We start from the raw sequence: 19,843 nt of genomic DNA, 5'->3' as shown, positions 1-19,843 counted from the left end.
AAAAAAAAAAAAAAAAAATCCTTTCTGGATTACTTCTCAGCTATTTTTACATGGGGCTTTTTGCAGGGAGCAGAGTAGGGGATGAACATACCAAACATTCTTAAGTTCTGAAAGCACTCCTGCTGGAAATTTTTCTTTAGCTCCCTACTGTCGCCACTTAATGAAATTATTACTAGAATTATATGGCTGGGCGTGGTGGCTCACGCCTGTAATCCCAGCACTTTGGGAGGCCAAGGCAGGTGGATCACCTGATGTCAGGAGTTCGAGACTAGCCTGACCAACATGGCAAAACCCTGTCTCTAATAAAAACACAAAAATTAGCCAGGCATGGTGGCAGGGGCCTATAGTCCCAGCTACTTGGGAGGCCAAAGCAGGAGAATTGCTTGAACCTGGGAGATGGAGGTTGCAGTGAGCCAAAATCAAGATCGCACCACTGCACTCAAGCCAGGATGAGAGAGTGAGACTCCATCCCCCCGCCAAAAAAAAAAAAAAAAAAGACATTAAATGTATTAACTAATTTAGAAAGAAGTCATCTCTTTATGTTTATTGAATTTTCCCATTCAGGAGTGTGTTTCTCTGTTATGTATTCAGCTCTTCCTTTGTGTGTCTCAACAAGACTTGACAGTTTCATTCACATTGATACAGCACATTCCTCACTGACCTGTGCCTAGTACTTTTGTTGTTTTAATAAAGGTGGGCTTGGTTTCCAGCCAGTCACCACCACACAGCACAGCCTCTGATGGCAGGTGGCACGTAAGCGAAGTCCCCACACTGCTGCTCGTTGCTCATTCGATTGCTTTAATTCCTCTAGGCTGACAACTGATGATCAGTTTTATGTCTTCCTTTCAAATATTTGAATCTTTTATGGGTTTTTTTTTTCTTGTCCAAATGCATTGCCTGGCACTTCCAATATTGTATTAAACAATGGTGGTAAGGATAAATAATTCTTGCCCTGACTTTCATGGGTTTGCTCTCAGCCTTTTGCCACTGAATATGCTGAGGGCCTTGAGTTTAATTTGGATATTCTTAATCAGATTAAATAAATTTTCTTCTACTTCTGGACTACTGAGAGTTGTTTTAAATCATAAATACTTACCGGTTTGATCACATACCTGTGAATATCTGTCGGGATAATCGCCTACTCAGCCATTCATTTCACAGACATTTGTTATGTTCCAGACCCTGACCTTCAGCAGCCACAGTCTCCAAGGGTATTTCTAACCAAACTTCCTTCCCACGTCATCTTTTTATGTCTGGCTGAAGCTGTGATTCTCACTAACCCCATCTCTGTGCCCTTAGAACAGCAGCCCTAGCTCCAGTGGTTCAAGCTTCTGAAATCCAGGTGTCCCAGGCGCCCCCGGCCTCTGGATGGGCCACAGTGGTGTGTCCCTGCTGGAAGGAGGTGGACTCAGGGCAGAAGATGAAGAATCCAGCCTGTGGGCAGGAACCAGGTTATTTCTAGGAAATTGAGGTGGCAGTGCCACATTCTTAAGTCAGGGAGAGGCTGGTTATAGTATTTTTAAATGATTGCACTTACATTCATGTCTCTTTCATTTTACTGTATTTCAGTTCTTCACCACCAGGAGTGTTCCTTGAGAAGGACTATGAGATTTACCGGGATTACAGTGCGGACGGCCAGCTTCTTCACTACAGGTAGAACCCGTGTGTCAGGCGTGGCCCTGTTTGCTGATGGGAGGGTGGGCTCCTCAGCGAGCCAGGTTCACTGCGAGTGGGAGGTGTGTGGCGCATAGCAGCAACACCACAGGGCCAGAGCTGGAAAGGCCATAGAGGCCACAGTGCCAGGGGCCTGGGCAGAAGCCCCTTAGGGTTGCCCCAGGCCCATTGGCAGCCCCTGTCTAGGAACTTTGTCTCTGCCTAGCTTAGGCAGCCTGGAGCCTGAGGAGCTTCCCTCCTGCTGGTGGAGCGGCAAAGCGCTGGAGGGTCCTCAGTTAGGTCCACCCCTGGCAGCTCAGGCCACACGTGCCAAAGTACTTGCCAGGCCCTTCTGGAAGGTTGGCGCTAGTCACAGTGGAGAGGTGGGCTTTGGCTTCCAGTAGTCCCGGGTCAGCCTCACAGACTGCTGGAAAGTTCTGGAGACTCCCCTCAAGACCTACTGCCTTCACACTGGGCGGGCAGGGCGCTCCCTCCACCTCCCAGGATGTCCAGGCAGGGGCAGGCACCTGGATTTCTCCTCCTTGGCCGAGTGATGACCAGTTGGCTGCAGGAGATGCAGGGCCAGGGCCAGCTGCTGTTTCTGTAGGGGGGTGGGTGTCCGCAGCACGGACCACCCAGGAGCACTGTGGTGCTGGGGAGGAAATGGAGGACCCGAGGGGGCTCTGGCATTTTGCACAGACGATTGAACGGCTGGAGCTTGGAAGTGGTGACGGTTTGTTTCTTACGTTTGTGTTTGTTGAACATTAGGGTTGCGGCAGGGATTTAGAGCCTGCCCTGGTCCCAGCAGTGTGTCTATTGGATGGAGGACAGGTTTTATAGCCTTCCCGAGCTTCCGTTTCCTCATCAGTGAGATGGATCTGGGCAGCTAACTCAGTGGTCAGTGCAAAGTGACAGAGCTCGTAGTGGAAGGACCACCCCACTGTGGCAGGTCAGGTCCTGGCTCTGGTCACCAGCCTTGGGGCTTCCTGCAGACCCAGCATGTGCTTAGCAGACCAGCACGACTGCATCCTTCATGATGGACGGGCCCCCCTGGTCTTTGTTTGCCAGGCACCGCCTCAACTCTGCCATCACCAGGGCACCATTCTCCCCAGAATCAAGAGTCTGACTCACTGGCAGTATCCCTGAGCTCATCTGCAGCTCCCACAGAGCTTTCAGGGAAGCAGGTGTCCCAGGTGAGGTGAGGAGGACCTTCTGGCCTCTCTGGGGATGTCAGGAGTGGGGATGGGTTGCTGAGCTAACCCCGCCCCAGCGTCCTGCTCCTCACACCTGCCAGGCCATTCTGGTGGCTCAGCCTCCTTCAGTCCCATGGAGCCAACTCTGGCCCCACGAGCTGACATACCAGGTGTTGGTCTCCACGAAGGTCCAAGGATCCTCCTGGAGGTCTGCAGTGCTCGCAACCCTCCAGTGGCTGCGCTTCCTGTGTCTTCTGCCTCTGCTGTGCCTTTGGCCCCTCTCAGAGGCTGGCACCTTTCTTTTTTTTTTTTTTTTTTTTGAGATGGAGTTTCGCTCTGTCACCCAGGCTGGAGTGCAGTGGCTGGATCTCAGCTCACTGCAAGCTCCGCCTCCCGGGTTTACGCCATTCTCCTGCCTCAGCCTCCCTAGTAGCTGGGACTGCAGGCGCCCACCACCTCGCCCGGCTAGTTTTTTGTATTTTTTAGTAGAGACGGGGTTTCACCGTGTTAGCCAGGATGGTCTCGATCTCCTGACCTTGTGATCCGCCCGTCTCGGCCTCCCAAAGTGCTGGGATTACAGGCTTGAGCCACTGCGCCCGGCCGAGGCTGGCACCTTTCACCTGGCTGGCGATTCAGCCTGATGCAGATCTCTGTTCAGACCACGAGTGTGTCCATGTGCTGGCCAGGCCCCCCTGACACAGGGCCAGCAGCTGCACCTCTGGGCCGTAAACTAATGGTTGGGAGGAGACAGCCCACATCGAGCTCTGTGTGGGGCATTGGGCTCCCTCTGGACCTGGCAGGGAGCAGAGGCCTTGCCACTGCATTGGGCGGCCCAGCCCAGCGTTTGCTGTGAGTAGTGCTGTGCATCCCTGAGGGCGATCCCTGGCCCTTGGCCAGTGTGGTGGTGGCAGCCTGGCCTCCTCCAGTGACCTAGTTGGGGGCTGCTCCACACCAGGCAGCTTGGCCACCTCCTCGTGCCCCTCCCCTGTCGCTGTCGTCCTGTCACTGAGACCTTGGGACAGAGGTTCAGTGGTGTCTGGAAGAAGAAGACACTGGGTCCACGGGGGGATGAGGGAGGCCTGCCGGTGTGCAGCAGCAGGGCACTGCCTCGGGGGGATTTCCACACCCTGGGGTGATGCATGCATGTCTGGGGCGGCAGTGCCCTGGGGTGATATATGCATGTTTAGCTGGAAAGGTGGAGCAGGGGCGGGAAGTGGATAGCCAAACCCTGTCCTGAGACGTTCTCAGTCCTTTTTTGCTGAAACCTGCGTGCTCTGTGTGTTCTCATGATACATGGATGTGGGACTCACGCTTGCCAGATTGGCACTTGTAGATTGGTTGAGAGCAGGCACCCAGTGGAATCTGCCAAGCCAGTTCTTCCTATGATCTAGGGCTTCTGGAAGGAGGGAACTTATCTTCCTTGGGGAGTCAGTGAGAGGGCCTGCCATGCAGCAAGCTGGGTACAATTACCGTGCCAACATCTCCTGGAGTGGAATGTTGAGTGTGCCAGGGTTCCATTGTGGCCGCTGGTAAGAGATGCCACCCTCAGCCAACCTGGACTCCCATCAGGAGTGAAGCTTCCCTCTGGACATGCTGGAGGCCTAGGTGTGAGCTGCCACAGCCATGCGGGTGCTTCTGGGAAGTGGGAGGAGAGCTGGTGTCCAGCCCCATGCCAGCCCCACAGGGGCTGAGAGCAGAACAGATGAGAGCCAGCCAGGCCTGCTGGGCTCAGGAGGCCTTGGAAGCCCCACTCTGCCCCCAGAGCATGCCTGGTGCTTCCTTTCACAAGTTGCCATCAGCATAATGGACCAGTGTGATGCCATGTGAGATGGCAAGAAATAAAGTCCCTGTGAAATAAATTATATGGACGCAGTTCACTCAGGAAAAAGAAATTATAAACAAAAGCCAGGGAGCTAACCCAGCCCTGAGTTGCAGCGAAGGCGTACTATTACCTTAGCCTGGTAAAAGCACGTTGCTTCTGGTGTTCTCCGCATACTGAGATAGGAAAAAACAGAAAAGTCCCACCAGCTTGATACCAGCACTCAGGCTATCAAGAGACCACACCTAGAACAGCAGAGATAGCAGTGGGGTCGCCCTGGCAGGCAGCCTGGCAGGGTCACGCCCAGAGGGAACACAGATGAGTGTGAGGTCACAGGGGACCCCGGGCCTGGAGGAGTTAAGTTGGTTTTCAAGCAGAATTTCAGACGTATGGTTTCTTGTTCTGTGTGAGTGTAACTGTGTCTGGACTCAGGAACTTTGGCGGAGTGTTTTCCTCGGAAACTGGCAGCATTGGGTTGGGAGCCTGTCGGCTGCTGCCGCTGCCCACTTCTCCCAGCTCCATCCAGGCTTTGCATGCACAGCAGCTGTTTCGTAGAAGCGAAGGCAACAGGGAAGCGCTTCTGGCTGTGGTTTTGTTTCTGCTTTGGTTTATGTGCAGCACTCCCAATTCTTCCTCCAAAAATAGGCTGTGGGAGAAACAGCCCTCAGGGCCCTGAGTGTCATCCTGTCCTCTGTCACTGAGTCTGCCCTGCCCGCCTGACGTCAGCATCTTCAGAGGCCACGACCGCTCTTAAGATTTTCCAACTTCCCTTGCAGTTTGGAAGTGTCCACTGAACAACCTGTGTTGTGATGTTTGATTTCTGTTTTATTGAGAGATGGGGGAGATGGTCTTTCTGCACTGGTGCCCCTGCCCTACAGAGAGGTATGGCAGGGAGGGTGAGGAGGAGAAGGACAGGTTAGAGAAGGGGGAGGAGAGAGAGGCCTGGGGTTCCACTTGCCCCAGAGACATGGGAACGAGCTGGGCTCAGGAAGAGGGGCTGTGAAGGCCCGTCAGGGAGGCCGGACGGGCTGAAAGGGCAGACATTGCCCAGGAGGAAGCCCAGCAGGGGCAGCTGAGCCATGGGTGCTGTTCAGTGCTCCCCGGGGGCCCAGGACAAGCTCAGCCAACTAGGGGTGAGAATTACAGTCGGCGGGGCCTGGAGACTGGATGTGATTTGGGGGAGCTGAGGAGAAGGGCCAGGCAATGGGGTTGGGGAAACGCAGGCTCAGGAGCTGCCCCAGGGAGAGAGCGGAGCTGCCTAGATGGCAGAAGGGTGGGTGGGGCAGAGCGAGAGACCTCTTAAGAGACACTCTGGGCACCATGGGGCTTGGTCCTCACCTAGCTGCCACTGGGTCTGTGCTGCATGGCCTGGGGAGAGTGTCTGGGTCTCTCGGGGCTTCCCCATCTGTGACTCCGGTGCTCGGCACAGGCCTCGGCCTGCATTGAGGAGGTGCTTGGCACACACGCGTGGCAGTGCCAGCCTCCTCCCCTGGCCAGGTGGGATCATCAGCATGGGGGCAGGTCCTCTGGCCTTCTTACCTTTCTTCATCTCTGCCCCAACTGGGCAGAACCCCTGTCCGTTCCTGGGATAGAGTGTGGCATCTGACCAGCAAGCCTTTCCCGTGCCCTCACCTCCCGTCACACTTACCCCACCCTCCGGCCGCCTGCCAGCCCCCCATCCTCCCTCAGCAACCCTAGACGGACAGCAGAAAGGCGCCTCCCTGGGGACACAGCAGGGCACCCTGTGCTGGGACCGTGTGCCCGCCCTTCCCTAGGCCTGGCCCAGGCCTAAGGCAGTATCTGTTAAGTGGTAAAAAGAGTCACAGATATGCGAAACTGATGGTTCACATTTACCAAGGGTTTTCTGTGTCAGTGCTGAGCTCAGGGCCTTACTGCGTGCACATTGTTTTGTTGAATCTTCATCATAACTGAGAAGGAAACTGAGGCAGAAAGATACTAAGTGAAATCTGAGCTTTTGCAGCCACAGAGCAACAGACTGGAGTTCAACCCCAGATCCCCCTAACTCTGGAGCCCTTCACCCCTCAGTGTCCCCAGGCCATGGAGGGGTTAACACCACAGCTGGCCCTCAGGGTTTGGTGGCCCCTGCCATACTGGCTGCCACCATCCACTCTGCCTCGCTAGCCCCTGGTGTCAGGTTGGGAGCAGCTTCCAGCAGCCATGAGCAGAAATCCCAGGAACAGGCACCTGCACTCTGCCCCTGGCTGCTGCCCTGACTTCTCGCCTGGGTGGTGTGGCCATGCTGAGCAGGCGCACAGCCCAGTGTTCTGGAGCAGGTTGCCGCCCGGCCAGCAGGTCAGGGCGTGCCATGTCTTCCTGGTCTTGCCTCAGCAACCCCCCAGGCAATGGAGAATGTGGCCTTGTCCAGAAAGACCCCACATCAATCAGAGGGACACAACTGGCTTGTAAAATGTGTGGGGTTTCTACTTTTTTTGTTGTTTGTTTTAGAGATGGGGTCTCACTGTGTTGCCCAGGCTGGTCTCAAACTCCTGGCTTCAAGTGATCCTCCCACCTCAGCCTCCCCAAGTGCTGGAATTACAGATGTGAGCCAGCATGCCTGGCCAAATTCCTGGGGCTCTTTTTATTTTTATTTATTTATTTTTTTTTAGACAGGGTCTCACTCTGTCACCCAGGCTGGAGAGCAGTGGTGCAATCATGGCTCACTGCAGCTTTGGCCTCCCTGAGCTTAAGCGATCCTCCCGCCCCAGCTTCCTGAGTAGCTGGGACTACAGGAGCACACCACCATATTCAGCTAATTGGTTTTTGTTTTTATAGAAATGGGGACTTGCTCTGTTGCCTGGGCTGGTCTTGAACCCCTGGACTCAAGTGATCCTCCTGCCTCAGCTTCCCAAAGTCTTTGGATTACAGACGTGAGCCACCGTTCCCAGCCATTCCCTATTTTTAAGCTACCTCGTTTGTAGTATTTTGTTATAGAAGCCTGAATGGACTAAGACAGTCCGTTTAAGAGCATATTAAACGTAGCTAAATAGAAAAGTAAACTGGAAGGCAGCTGAGAAGAAAATATTCTGAAGTGTGGAGCTGCCAAGCAATGGAAACTGCTGCAGAACACGCATGAAAACCACGTGGGGCTGGGCGAGGTGGCTCACGCCTGTAATCCCAGCACTTTGGGAGGCCGAGGTGGGCGGATCACAAGGTCAGGAGTTCGAGACCAGCCTGGCCAACATGATGAAACCCCATCTCTCTACTAAAAATACAAAAATTAACTGGGTGTGTTGGCACATGCCTGTAATCCCAGCTACTCAGGAGGCTGAGGCAGGAGAATCACTTGAACTTGGGAGGTGGAGGTTGCAGTGAGGCAAGACTGTGCCACTGCACTCCAGCCCAGCAGCAGAGCGAGACTCTGTCTCAAAAAACCAAAACCAAACCACGTGGTGTACAGTAAGAAAGAGTGCAGTTGGATTCCCAGAAGAGAGGAGAGAGGAAACGGGGTAAAAGTAACATTTGGAAATTGTAGAAGACGTCAGGCCCCAGGTGTACAAAGTGCTATGCATCCCAAATAGAGAACCACACCCAAGTGGCCTCCAGGAGATGGAAGGTTGTAGAGGGGCCCCTCATCTCTCCCTGGCAGCATCCTGGGTCCAGCACCCTGCATGGCAGGCACGGCTGTGGACACAGGACCAGTGCTGACCTTGGGCCTCCAGGGGTGGAGCACGTGTAGGCATTGCTTCCGCAGTGCTGCCCAGGGCAGGGTCTCCCTTGTTGCGGAGGAGGGAGTGGGGCTCATGCACTGGGTTGGGAGGACTGGTGGGGACGCAGACAGCGTGACTCCGGGAACTGCGGTGCCCTCAGCCAGGTGCGGGTGTTAGTGGAACCTGCGGATGTTGGAGTGAGCGTGTGACGGGCGGGGTCAGAGGAGGACAGTCCGTCTTTTTGGAGCTCACAGGAGCTCCCAGTTGGAAAATGGGGCCGTGGGATGCTGGTGGTGTGTGGGATGCTGGTGGTGTGCCCTGCTCCTGCTGGGCTCACCTGGACCGCTGGGACAGGTCCAACGCCACCGCTCAGCAGGAACACAGGGCCCAGGAGCCTGCCTGGCGGCCCAGGCAGCTCGGAGGACACTTGCACAGCATCCACAGTAAGGGCCGCGGTAAGGCCGCCCCCTGTTGTAGTTACAGAAGCAGCTCTGTGCCCGGTCAGGGGCTGGGATCAGAGCAGACAGACGCCTGGTCGTGGGCGGCAGCTCCAGGAGAGCCCCAGAGGGAGGGCTGTGAGGGCTGGGCCAGGGCAGGTGTGAGGGGCTCCAGGGCACAGGGCCCCAGTGAGGAAAGCGTACAACAGAGGGTTCGTGGGAGCCGCAGGCAGGCAGTCACCTGTGCCCGTCCACCCCCCACGCAGGACCTCCTCGCTGCGGTGGAACTTGGGTGCCAAAGAGCGCATGCTCATCAAGGTCGCTGACCGCGAGCCCAGCTTTCTCGCCGCCCAGGGCAATGGCTACGCCCCAGACGGCCCGCCTGGGGTCCGCTCCCGCAGACCCTCCGGCAGCCAGCACTCGCCCAGCCTGCAGACCTTCGCCCCGGAGGCTGACGGCACCATCTTCTTCCCAGAGAGGAGGCCATCACCCTTCCTGAAGAGGGCCGAGCTCCCCGGGAGCAGCTCCCCGCTGCTGGCCCAGCCCCGAAAGCCCTCCGGGGACTCGCAGCCCTCTTCCCCGCGCTATGGCTATGAGCCCCCGCTCTACGAGGAGCCCCCAGTGGAGTACCAGGCCCCCATCTACGATGAGCCCCCCATGGACGTGCAGTTCGAGGCTGGCGGGGGCTACCAGGCCGGCTCTCCCCAGCGGTCCCCGGGCCGCAAGCCCCGGCCGTTCCTCCAGCCCAACAAGCAGGGTCCCCCCTCGCCCTGCCAGCAGCTGGTGCTCACCAAGCAGAAGTGCCCCGAGCGCTTCCTGAGCCTGGAGTACAGTCCGGCCGGCAAGGAGTACGTGCGGCAGCTGGTCTATGTGGAGCAGGCGGGCTCCAGCCCCAAGCTGCGCGCCGGCCCGCGGCACAAGTACGCGCCCAACCCCGGCGGGGGTTCCTACTCCCTGCAGCCCAGCCCCTGCCTGCTGAGGGACCAGCGCCTGGGCATCAAGTCCGGAGACTACAGCACCATGGAGGGACCTGAGCTGCGGCACAGCCAGCCGCCCACGCCGCTGCCACAGGCCCAGGAGGACGCCATGTCCTGGTCCAGCCAGCAGGACACCCTGTCCTCCACAGGCTACTCCCCGGGCACGCGCAAGCGAAAAAGCAGAAAGCCCTCTCTGTGCCAAGCCACCAGCGCCACCCCCACCGAGGGCCCCGGGGACCTGCTTGTGGAGCAGCCCCTGGCGGAGGAACAGCCCCCGTGCGGGACCAGCCTCGCTCCTGTGAAGCGAGCGGAAGGTGAGGCCGACGGGGCGCGGGGCGCGGCCGAGCCCTTCCTGGCACAGGCTCGGCTGGCCTGGGAGGCACAGCAGGCCCATTTCCACATGAAGCAGAGGAGCAGCTGGGACTCCCAGCAGGACGGCTCTGGCTACGAGAGCGACGGCGCCCTGCCACTGCCCATGCCCGGGCCGGTGGTGCGGGCCTTCAGCGAGGACGAGGCGCTGGCCCAGCAGGAGAACAAGCACTGGAGGAGGGGTACCTTCGAGAAGCTCGGCTTCCCCCAGATCCTACTGGAGAAGAGCGTCTCCGTGCAGACCAACCTGGCCTCGCCAGAGCCCTACCTCCACCCCTCACAGGTGAGGGCCCTGCGGGTGGAGCTGAGCCTGAGGACCTGGGGCTAAGGCCTGGGGCCAGCGCAGTCAGAGTGGGCCCCGTGGGCCAGGCACAGGAGACCTGGTGTCCAGGGCGTGCACACAGCACGCAGAGTTCTGAAGCCCTGTGTCTCCGGGGCCCTGGGCACTCCAGCAGGCTGTCACAGCTGAGCCGGGAGTCCATGAGTTGGCCGCCATGGGGTGTGGGCTGCTGGGGGTTCCCTGGCAGTGCCTTTCTCATCCTGGGGGCACCTGGGAGCTGGAGGCCACACCCTGACTCCAGCAACAGAACAGAGGCAGCCTCAGCAGACTGGGAGAGTGGTGGCCACCAGAGCCGTGGCCAGGGCTCCTGAGGAGCGGGCAGCCAGGGTGTCGGGGGCTCCCTGGTGTTTCTCAAAGCCAGTCTCCGAGGCTCCCTCGGGTAGGAAGAACTGCTGAAGGGTCAGAGGCCCCAGGAATTCAGGGATGTTGCACCCAGCCTGGGGCCTCTGGCACGTTCCCCACCTGGCTCCTGGAGCTGAAGGAGGCCAGATCCCGTGGAGGCCACGTGCACCTCTGTCCAGCATCTCCGTCCTTGTTCTCATCTCCTGACCCTGGCCTTTCACACTGGTCGGCTGCAGACACAGGAAGCCTCTGCCTCACGGGGTGAGGCAGAGGGCAGGCCTAGCGTCTGAGGACCCAGGAGGGTGGAGGAGGAACCCAGGGAGCTTCCTGGGGTGGGGAGGCCTTGAGGGCCTGGGTGGCCTCCATAGTCTCCAGGATGGAGACCTCAGAACACCTTCCAGGCTGTGCTTTTGTCCACTGCTCAAGATGCAGGAGGACAAGAGGGCAGAGATGCCCAGGGTGCATGGACCAGGGTCCTCTCAGAGCAGCAGGCAGGGAGGGGCCTCCTGGAGGTTGGCCTGGGGTGAAGGCTGGAGGAAGGGCCTGGGGTCACAGCAGTGAAGGGATTGGGAACCAGACAGCGCTTTTACCTGGTATGAACTGCAGCCTTCCGTGCCTGAAGAAGGGCACTGACACTTCTCAGGGGGTGGCAGAGTAAGGTCAGCCCTCTGGGGATGCCAGCGGATGCTCCCCTTCCTCCTGCTTCACCCTCAGCCAGGTCACCTGGGTCACCCATCAGCAGGTTGCCTTGCCACACCTTGGCAGTACAGGGCTCGAGAGCCCCAGCCGCATCTGTGGATAGGCTGGGCTCCCCTGGGCCTCCCCTTCAGGCAGCCTTGTGGTGAGCAGGGCAGGCCTCTCACCTGACTGGCTCTGGTGGGGCCCCAGCTCACACTTCTGGGGACTGTGGCCCAGTGAGCCCAACTGCCTGGCCCTCCTCCACCCCCTAACAGCCCAGCCCCATTTGTCCTTCTCAGTCTGAGGACCTCGGTGCCTGTGCCCAGTTTGAGAGCAGCCGGCAGAGCCGCAGCGGCATTCCCAGCGCCAGCTGCGTCTTCCCCACCTTCACGCTGCGCAAGCCCTCGTCGGAGACGGACATCGAGAACTGGGCCTCCAAGCACTTCAACAAGCACACTCAGGGCCTCTTCCGGCGGAAGGTGTCCATCGCCAACATGCTGGCCTGGAGCAGCGAGTCCATCAAGAAGCCCATGATCGTGACGAGCGACCGGCACGTGAAGAAGGAGGCCTGCGAGCTCTTCAAGCTGATTCAAATGTACATGGGTGACCGGCGGGCCAAGGCCGACCCGCTGCACGTGGCCCTGGAGGTCGCCACCAAGGGCTGGAGCGTGCAGGGCCTGCGGGACGAGCTCTACATCCAGCTGTGCCGGCAGACCACTGAGAACTTCCGCCTGGAGAGCCTGGCCCGCGGCTGGGAGCTCATGGCCATCTGCCTAGCCTTTTTCCCGCCCACTCCCAAGTTCCACTCCTACCTGGAGGGCTACATCTACCGACACATGGACCCCGTCAATGACACCAAAGGTAAGGCCATGCACGGGCTCTGCCTCCAGCTCAGGTAAGGGCAGTGGAGAGGGCTCCTACTGTGCTGGGCGGCAGCTGGTGAAGTCCCTGGCAGCCCTCCACACAGGGCCGTGGCTTGACACACACCTCCCGAAACACCCCACACCCTGTGTGGCCTCTTTCTGGAGCCCCACCTAGCACGGAGGCGAAGAGCTCTGGAGCCCTGGCAGACACGAGGGCGTGGGACCTCGATGGCCGCATCCACTCTGCTCCAAGCCCACCACGGCCAGTCCCGCTCCCTGACAAGGGCAGGCAAGAAGAGGCTGAGGGCAGAGCAGCCGTGGTCAGGCCCCTGCATGCCTGCTGCACTCGCCTTCTGCCATCCATGGCCTAGAGGGGTTACCACCCTGGCAAGACCCAGGTTGTCTGTTCTGGGCATGATCCTGGCAGACGGCTCCTGTGAGCAGGCAGCAGCTCAGTGACCGTGGCTCACATGCAGGTCATGCAGCACCTGAGCTGCCCCGAAGCTGCCCCATGGGGTCGTAAGTTGGAGCTGTCAACCCATCCTGATGGCTGCCTGGGGCAACGTGGGAGGCCAGAGTCTGCCCAGGGCTCTCCAAGACGATGCTTCAGGTGTGCTGGGCCCAGGCCATGGTGCCATCAGCCAGACAGCCCTGTGTCTGCAGCAAGCCGCCCTCTACCTCACATTGTGGGTATCTGCAGGGCACAGCCACAGAACTGATGTCCAGAAATGCGTGCACGCACACACACATGCACGCATGCACACACACCCTCCAGGTCAGACATGTCATGGACTGTTCTGTGGTAGTGAGAGCCCACCCTGGTTTGGCCTTTGCCTCTGCAGAGATTGAGCCCCTGGTCAGGGCCTTGCTGGGCTTTACCCCTATTACCCCCAGCCCAGGTGTGGGGAAGGTGGCTCACAAGCTGCTGTGGGCACAGAGGCAGGGTGGAGGCCACAGGGCAATGGGAGGTTCCTGGGGACAGTGTTGGGTATAGGCACCACCCAGTCCGTCAGCTGTTTGTGGGGAGATTTTGGAAGCCATGCAGTTTCACCCGACTTTTCAACACAAAATCACAGCAGAGGCAGAGCTTGGCAGGCGGGTGGGGCTCTGCATGTGCAGAGGGGGACCACAGCAGGGTGTCAGGCAGACTGGGCTGGCCCGTGAAGCCCAGTCCCTGGTCCTGGGCCCTTCAAGAAGCAGGTGAAGTCCTAGGGGCTGTACTCCTGTTGGCGTTGCAGTTCACCTCCTCGCCCTCTTCCAGAAGGGCCTGGGAATGTCGTGCCTGAGCTGGAGGCTGTGGAACTGAGCCCCTGCTGCTCAGCACAGCATGCAGCCCACAGTGGGTACCCAAGAGTAGGCGAGTGAAGGGCCAGGAGACAGCCAGACAAAGGCCTGAGATTCCTTGGGCCCATCTTGGGCCAGCTGCCTAGCCAGTGTGTGGCGGGGCCTTTTCTGCTGTATGTAAGTAGAGCTGTGGCCTCCTAGAGGAGTGTGTGCTCCAGGCCACTGCCCTTCACACGTAGGCTCATGTGCCTTTGTCCTCGTGTCTTATAGCTGTGGGGTCCTGGCCTGCATGGAAAAAGGAATCAGGCTTCAACCTGGGTGGCCATGGCTTCAGAACTCTGCCAAGGAAGGCCCATGAAGGCCAAGAGCACTGTCTGGGTTGGAGCGACAGCAGGGCTGGGGCTCTGTGCAGTCCCACTGCCAGGCAGCCTGCATCTTGGCTGTGGTACTATGGCCACCCTCACAGCCAGAACCCCATCTCCAGCCCCAAGGTCCACTCCTAGGTTCATCTGTCAGGGTCCCTGATTGACCCTGAGCCCAGAGGAGAGGCCTCTACATACACGGTGGCCATCCCTTCCCAAATGAGCCTCACACCCTTCCAGCCAGCCTCCTGCTGCTCAGAAAGACAGGCCCAGCCAGGCACAGCGGCTCACACCTGGAGTCCCAGCCAGGCACAGCGGCTCACACCTGGAGTCCCAGCACTTTGGGCAGAGGCAAGAGGATCCCTTGAGCCTGGGAGTTTGAGACCAGCCTGGGCAACAGAATGAGACCCTGTCTTTATGAAAAATGTTATAAAGGAAATTAGCCAGGCGTGGTGGTACATGCTTGTAGTCCCAACTACTTGGGAGGCTGAGGCGGGAGGATTGCTTGAGCCCAGGAGGTTAAGTCTGCAGTGAGTCATGAATGCACCACTGCACTCCACCACTCCAGCCTGGGCAGCAGAGCAAGACCCCCCCCCCCTTTTTTTTTTTTGAGATAGAGTCTCGCTATGTTGCCCAGGCTGGAGTGCAGGAGTGCAGTGGTGCGATCTCAGCTCACTGCAACCTCTGCCTCCCAGGTTCAAGCAATTGTCCTGCCTCAGCCTCCCACATAGCAGGGACCACAGGTGAGCACCACCACACCCGGCTAGTTTTTGTATTTTTAGTAGAGACAGGGTTTCACCATGTTGGCCAGGCTGGTCTCAAACTGCTGACCTCAGTTGATCCACCTGCCTCAGTTTCCCAAAGTGCTGGGATTACAGGCATGAGCCATTGTGCCCAGCTAAGACCCCATGGGAGGGGGGAGGGAAAAAGGGAAAGGAGGAGAGGAGAGGTGGGGAGGGGAGGGAAGAAAGACAGGCCCTATCAGCCGAGGAGGATGTAGGATGTAGCCTGTGCCCTGGAGGGCCAGCTAGGCTGCAGCAGAGTTCTTAGAAAAAGGAAACTGTAGCCTGGGGACCCTTGGTGAGGGGCAGAGCTGAGCCTGGTGCATTGCCCTGAGCACCCTGCCTGCCTCAGCCTCAGGAGCCTTTGATTGTCTTATCTCCCAGCACCTGCATGACCTGCACTGTGTGGTCCCCACCCTCGGGGACTGAGGCCCCACGAGGTGATGCCCCCAGCTTAGCCTTGTCTCATGGGTGGTCACACCTTTGGGTCTCCTGACTGGTCCCCAGGACCTCCCTCAGCAGGTTCTCGTCACAGACATCGAGCGCACCTGGCAGTGGGCATGGTAGCTTCAGCTCTCCCACCTGCTCCACGTCTGTATATTTTGGAAGGCTGGAGACCCCTAAAGATTTCATTCACTGCTCGCTTCTTCATGCATCCAGCAAGGTCTCCTGGCTTCCAGCTCATGACAGCAGATTGAACATGGGCATTTGCCTCACCTCCACCTTGAACTCACTAAAATGACAGTGAAGCCTTTTTTTTTTTTGAGACGGAGTCTCACTCTGTCGCCCAGGCTGGAGTGCGGTGATGCGAACTCGGCTCACTGCAAGCTCCGCCTCCCAGGTTGACACCATTCTGCCTCAGCCTCCTGAGCAACTGGGACTACGGGCGCCCACCACCACACCTGGCTAATTTTTGTATTTTTAGTAGAGATGGGGTTTCACCGTGTTAGCCAGTGTGGTCTCGTTCTCCTGACCTCATGATACGCCTGCCTTGGCCTCCCAAAGTGCTGGGATTACAGGCGTGAGCCACCGCGCCCGGCCAGTGAAACCATTTTTTAAAGGCAAAAAAACCAGAAAGGAATGTAAAATGGTACAGCCACTGTGGAAAGTAGTAGGCAGTTCCTCGAATAATTACAAATAGAATTCCTGTATCATCCAGCATTTCCACTTCTGGAACAGCCCAGAAGAGCTGGGAGCCAAGACTCTTAACGGTGATTTGTACACCCCGTTCCCAGCAGCTTTTGTAACTTAAAAGGTGGGAACATGCCGAGGATCCATCAGCAACTGAGTGGAGAAACAGAACATGTCCAGCCACGAAATGGAAAATTATTTCCAGTCTTAAAAAGGAAGGAGGTGTTGACAGATACACGTGGATGAACCTTGAGGGCATCATGCTAAAGGCAAGAAGCCAGTCACAGGCCAGAGATTGCAGGATTCCACCTCCGTGAGGCCCGAGAGGAGTCAGATCCCCGAGACGGAAACTAGAATGGTGGGTGCCACAGCTGGGGGAGGGAGAAGCAGGAAGTGAGGGTTTAATGTGGATGGAGGTCTACTTTGGGAAGATGAAAAAGTTCTGGAGATGGACAGTGGTGATGGTTGTACAACAATGTAAATGTACTTAATGTCACAAAACTGTCTATTTTAAAATGGTTAAAGTGGTAAGTTTTATGTTATATGTATTTTACCACAATTTTAAAAACCCACAAAGAAAAAGAAAATGGAAAAGGAAGAACAGCTGTTTTAGAAGCTGGAGCATGTGGACCAAAAATGGTGAATCCTGGGCAAATGGTGGGAAAACGGAAAAGCTAAAGCAGGCAGCAAACCCTTAAAAGCTCCAAAGTGGGTAGAGCCAGATTCCTCTAGCAAAGGGGGAAGAGGGTGACCCTGATGCTGAAAACAAAGGATTGGTTAAAACTCTGCTTAATAAGGAAAGCAGTCTGGGCGCAGTGGCTCACGCCTGTAATCCAAGCACTCTGGGAGGCTGAGGCAGGTGGATCACTTGAGGCCAAGAGTTCGAGACCAGCCTGGCCCACATGGTGAAACCCTGTCTCTACTAAAAAATACAAAAATTAGGCCGGGCGCGGTGGCTCAAGCCTGTAATCCCAGCACTTTGGGAGGCCGAGACGGGCGGATCACGAGGTCAGGAGATCGAGACCATCCTGGCTAACACAGTGAAACCCCGTCTCTACTAAAAAATACAAAAAAAAAAAAACTAGCCAGGCGAGGTGGCGGGCGCCTGTAGTCCCAGCTACTCGGGAGGCTGAGGCAGGAGAATGGCGTAAACCCGGGAGGCGGAGCTTGCAGTGAGCTGAGATCCGGCCACTGCACTCCAGCCTGGGCGACAGAGCGAGACTCCGTCTCCAAAAAAAAAAAAAAAAAAAAAATTAGATGGGCGTGGTGGTGTGTGCCTGTAATCCCAGGTACTCAGGAGACTGAGGCAGGAGAATCACTTGAACCCAGGAGGCGGAGGTTGCAGTGAGCCGAGATCGTGCCGTTGCACTCCAGCCTGGGTGATGAGCAAGACTCTGTTTCAAATTAATTAATTAATTATTTCTTTTTTTAATCCCCAGACAGGGACTTCGTTTCAAATAAATAAATATTTCTTTTTTTTCCAGACGGGGTCCCACTGTATTGCCCAGGGGAGTGCAGTAGCGCTGTCACGGCTCACTGCAGCCTCCACTTCCCAGGCTCATGGGATCCTCCCACCTCAGCCTCTCGAGTAGCTGGGACCACAGGCACTACCAAGCCCAGCTAATGTTTTTCTTAAGTTTTGTAGAGACAACGTTTCACCATGTTGGCCAGGCTGATCTCGAACTCCTAGACTCAAGTGATTCTCCAACCTTAGCCTCCCAAAGTGCTGGGATCACAGATGTAAGCCACCAAGCCTGGCCTCATATTTCTATATACTAGCAACAGATTATTAGAAGCTGGTATTTTAAAATACCATTTGCAATTGCGTGTATTTATTTATTTAGAGACAGGGTCTCCAGGGTGGAGTACAATCGCATGTATTTATTTCTTCTGAGACTCTGTGGCCCAGGGCGGCATGCAGCGGTGTGATAGCTCACTGGAGCCTCCAACTCTTGGGCTCAGGCTATGATGCCCCAGCCTCAACATCTTGAGTAGCTAGGACAACAGGCCTGAGTCACCACACCTGGCCAATTTAATTTTTTTGTAGAGATGAAGTTTTGCAGTGTTGCCCCATCTGATCTTTAACTCCTTGCCTCAAGCGATCCTTCTGCCTCAGCTTCTCTGTGCCTGCCTGCAGTAGCATTTTAAAATATGACATACTTAGAGATAGATCTGACAAAGGACGTGCAACACCTGCACAGTAAAAACTGCAAACCATTGCTGAAAGTAAAGCAGTAAAGTAGATGACAAGGTCTACTGTGCTTATGAGTCAGAAGACTCAATGCTGTTAGGCCATCACTTCTACCAAAGTGATGCATAGATTAAATCTGAATGCAAATTGTACTACATTTTTTTATTTTAGAAATTGACAGGCTGATTCTAGAATGTATAGGAGCTACAAAGGACCTAGAATAGCCAAAACCCCTTTGAAAAAATATAGAGCTAGAGGATTTACAGCACCTGACTTGTTATAAAGCTAGACCGACAAGAGAGTGTGGCACTGGCCTTGAGGCAGACAGGGGGTCAGTGCCACAGAGAGCAAGGTTAGAACAGACCCCTGTATGCATGAGCCAGCTTTCCACAGTGCTGCAGAGGCAGCTTAGTGAAGAAAGGGCAGCCTTTTCCTTCAAGGGTGCTGGGAAAACTGGATGTCCAAATGCAAACAACAGATGAATTTCAATGTATATTTTGGAGTGTACACAAAAAAATAACTGCAAATGGATCACTGGGAGACCAAGATATAAAACTTCTGGAACAAAACAGGAGAAAATGCTTGCTTTCCTGAGGGAGGCAAAGATTTTTATATATAATTCCAAAAGTACTATCTATAAAAGGAAAACATGGATAAATTGGATTTGATCAAAATTAAGTCTCCTACAAAAGACTGTTAAAAGAATGAGAAGATACACCAGTTACAGACACGCAAAGGGAGGAAGCCAGAGCGACTAACGGCGGTAATGGAATCAAGTTAGAGGCCATGTTTAGCTGATACGGAGACAGACGGTGACTTCCAGAAATATTTACAGATGTGCGTGTGAACAGGAGTTAGCGTGCACGCAGGTGTTTCTTCATTCTGTCCGTTGAGAGGGCCTGCAAGCAGTGATTTCCTGGTAGCAGTAAGCACGTCACACACCCAGATCTTGGTTTCTAAATAACGTTTTCCATTAAAAGGATCCAGAGTTCCTTGGAGAAGTGGGTGATTCCAGGGCTGGTGCAGGGCATATACAATACGAGATGGAGTCAAAAGTGAGAAAGTGCCAGAGGTGGGGGTGACGCCTGCCACAGGGACACAGGAGCCAGCGGAAGGAGTTCCGAGTGGCCAAGGCTGGAGCAAGTTGAGCAACAAGATAAAGACCCATTGGATTATAACCCAAGTATAAAATAAAATCCATAAGTAGGCCGGGCGTGGTGGCTCACACCTGTAATCCCAGCACTTTGGGAGGCCGAGACGGGCGGATCACGAGGTCGGGAGATTGAGACCATCCTGGCTAACACGGTGAAACCCCCCGTCTCTACTAAAAATACAAAAAACTAGCCAGGCGAGGTGGCGGGCGCCTGTAGTCCCAGCTACTTGGGAGGCTAAGGCAGGAGAATGGCATAAACCCGGGAGGCGGAGCTTGCAGTGAGCTGAGATTGTGCCACTGCACTCCAGCTTGGGCAACAGAGCGAGACTCCGTCTGAAAAAAAAAAAAGAGTTCAAGACCAACCTGGCCAACATGGTAAAGCCTCATCTCTACCAAAAATACAAAAATCAGTCAGAGGTGGTGACGCATGCCTGTAATTCTAACCACTCAGGAGACTGAGGTGGGAGGTGGGAGTCTCTTGAACCCGGGAGGTGGAGGTTGCGGTGGGTGGAGGTTGCCAGGAGGTAGAGGTTGCAGTGAGCTGAGATCGCACCACTCACTCCAGCCTGGGTGACACAGTGAGACCCTATCTCACAAAAAA

At 56.1% G+C, this 19,843-nt stretch overlaps 1 protein-coding gene across 3 annotated transcripts in view; it reads left to right on the top strand.

Moving 5' to 3' along the window:
• Positions 1-19,843, top strand: part of ARHGAP39 (Rho GTPase activating protein 39) — a 100,477-nt gene that overhangs the window by 72,034 nt on the left and 8,600 nt on the right. For 2 of the 3 annotated variants that reach the window (XM_011975717.1, XM_011975716.1), the window contains exons 3-5: positions 1,570-1,653; positions 9,037-10,399; positions 11,776-12,337. In XM_011975717.1, the coding sequence (XP_011831107.1) occupies positions 1,570-1,653; positions 9,037-10,399; positions 11,776-12,337 (2,009 nt within the window). Of the gene's footprint in view, positions 1-1,569; positions 1,654-9,036; positions 10,400-11,775; positions 12,338-13,600; positions 13,697-19,843 lie in introns of all 3 variants that reach the window. The other variant, XM_011975715.1, reaches the window with a different exon arrangement.

This window comes from Mandrillus leucophaeus, unplaced genomic scaffold (assembly GCF_000951045.1).
Source record: "Mandrillus leucophaeus isolate KB7577 unplaced genomic scaffold, Mleu.le_1.0 Scaffold158, whole genome shotgun sequence".
In the NCBI taxonomy this organism is placed as follows: domain Eukaryota; kingdom Metazoa; phylum Chordata; class Mammalia; order Primates; family Cercopithecidae; genus Mandrillus; species Mandrillus leucophaeus.
The sequence above is the reverse complement of the archived record's forward strand: the minus strand, read 5'-3'. Positions and strand labels throughout refer to the sequence as shown.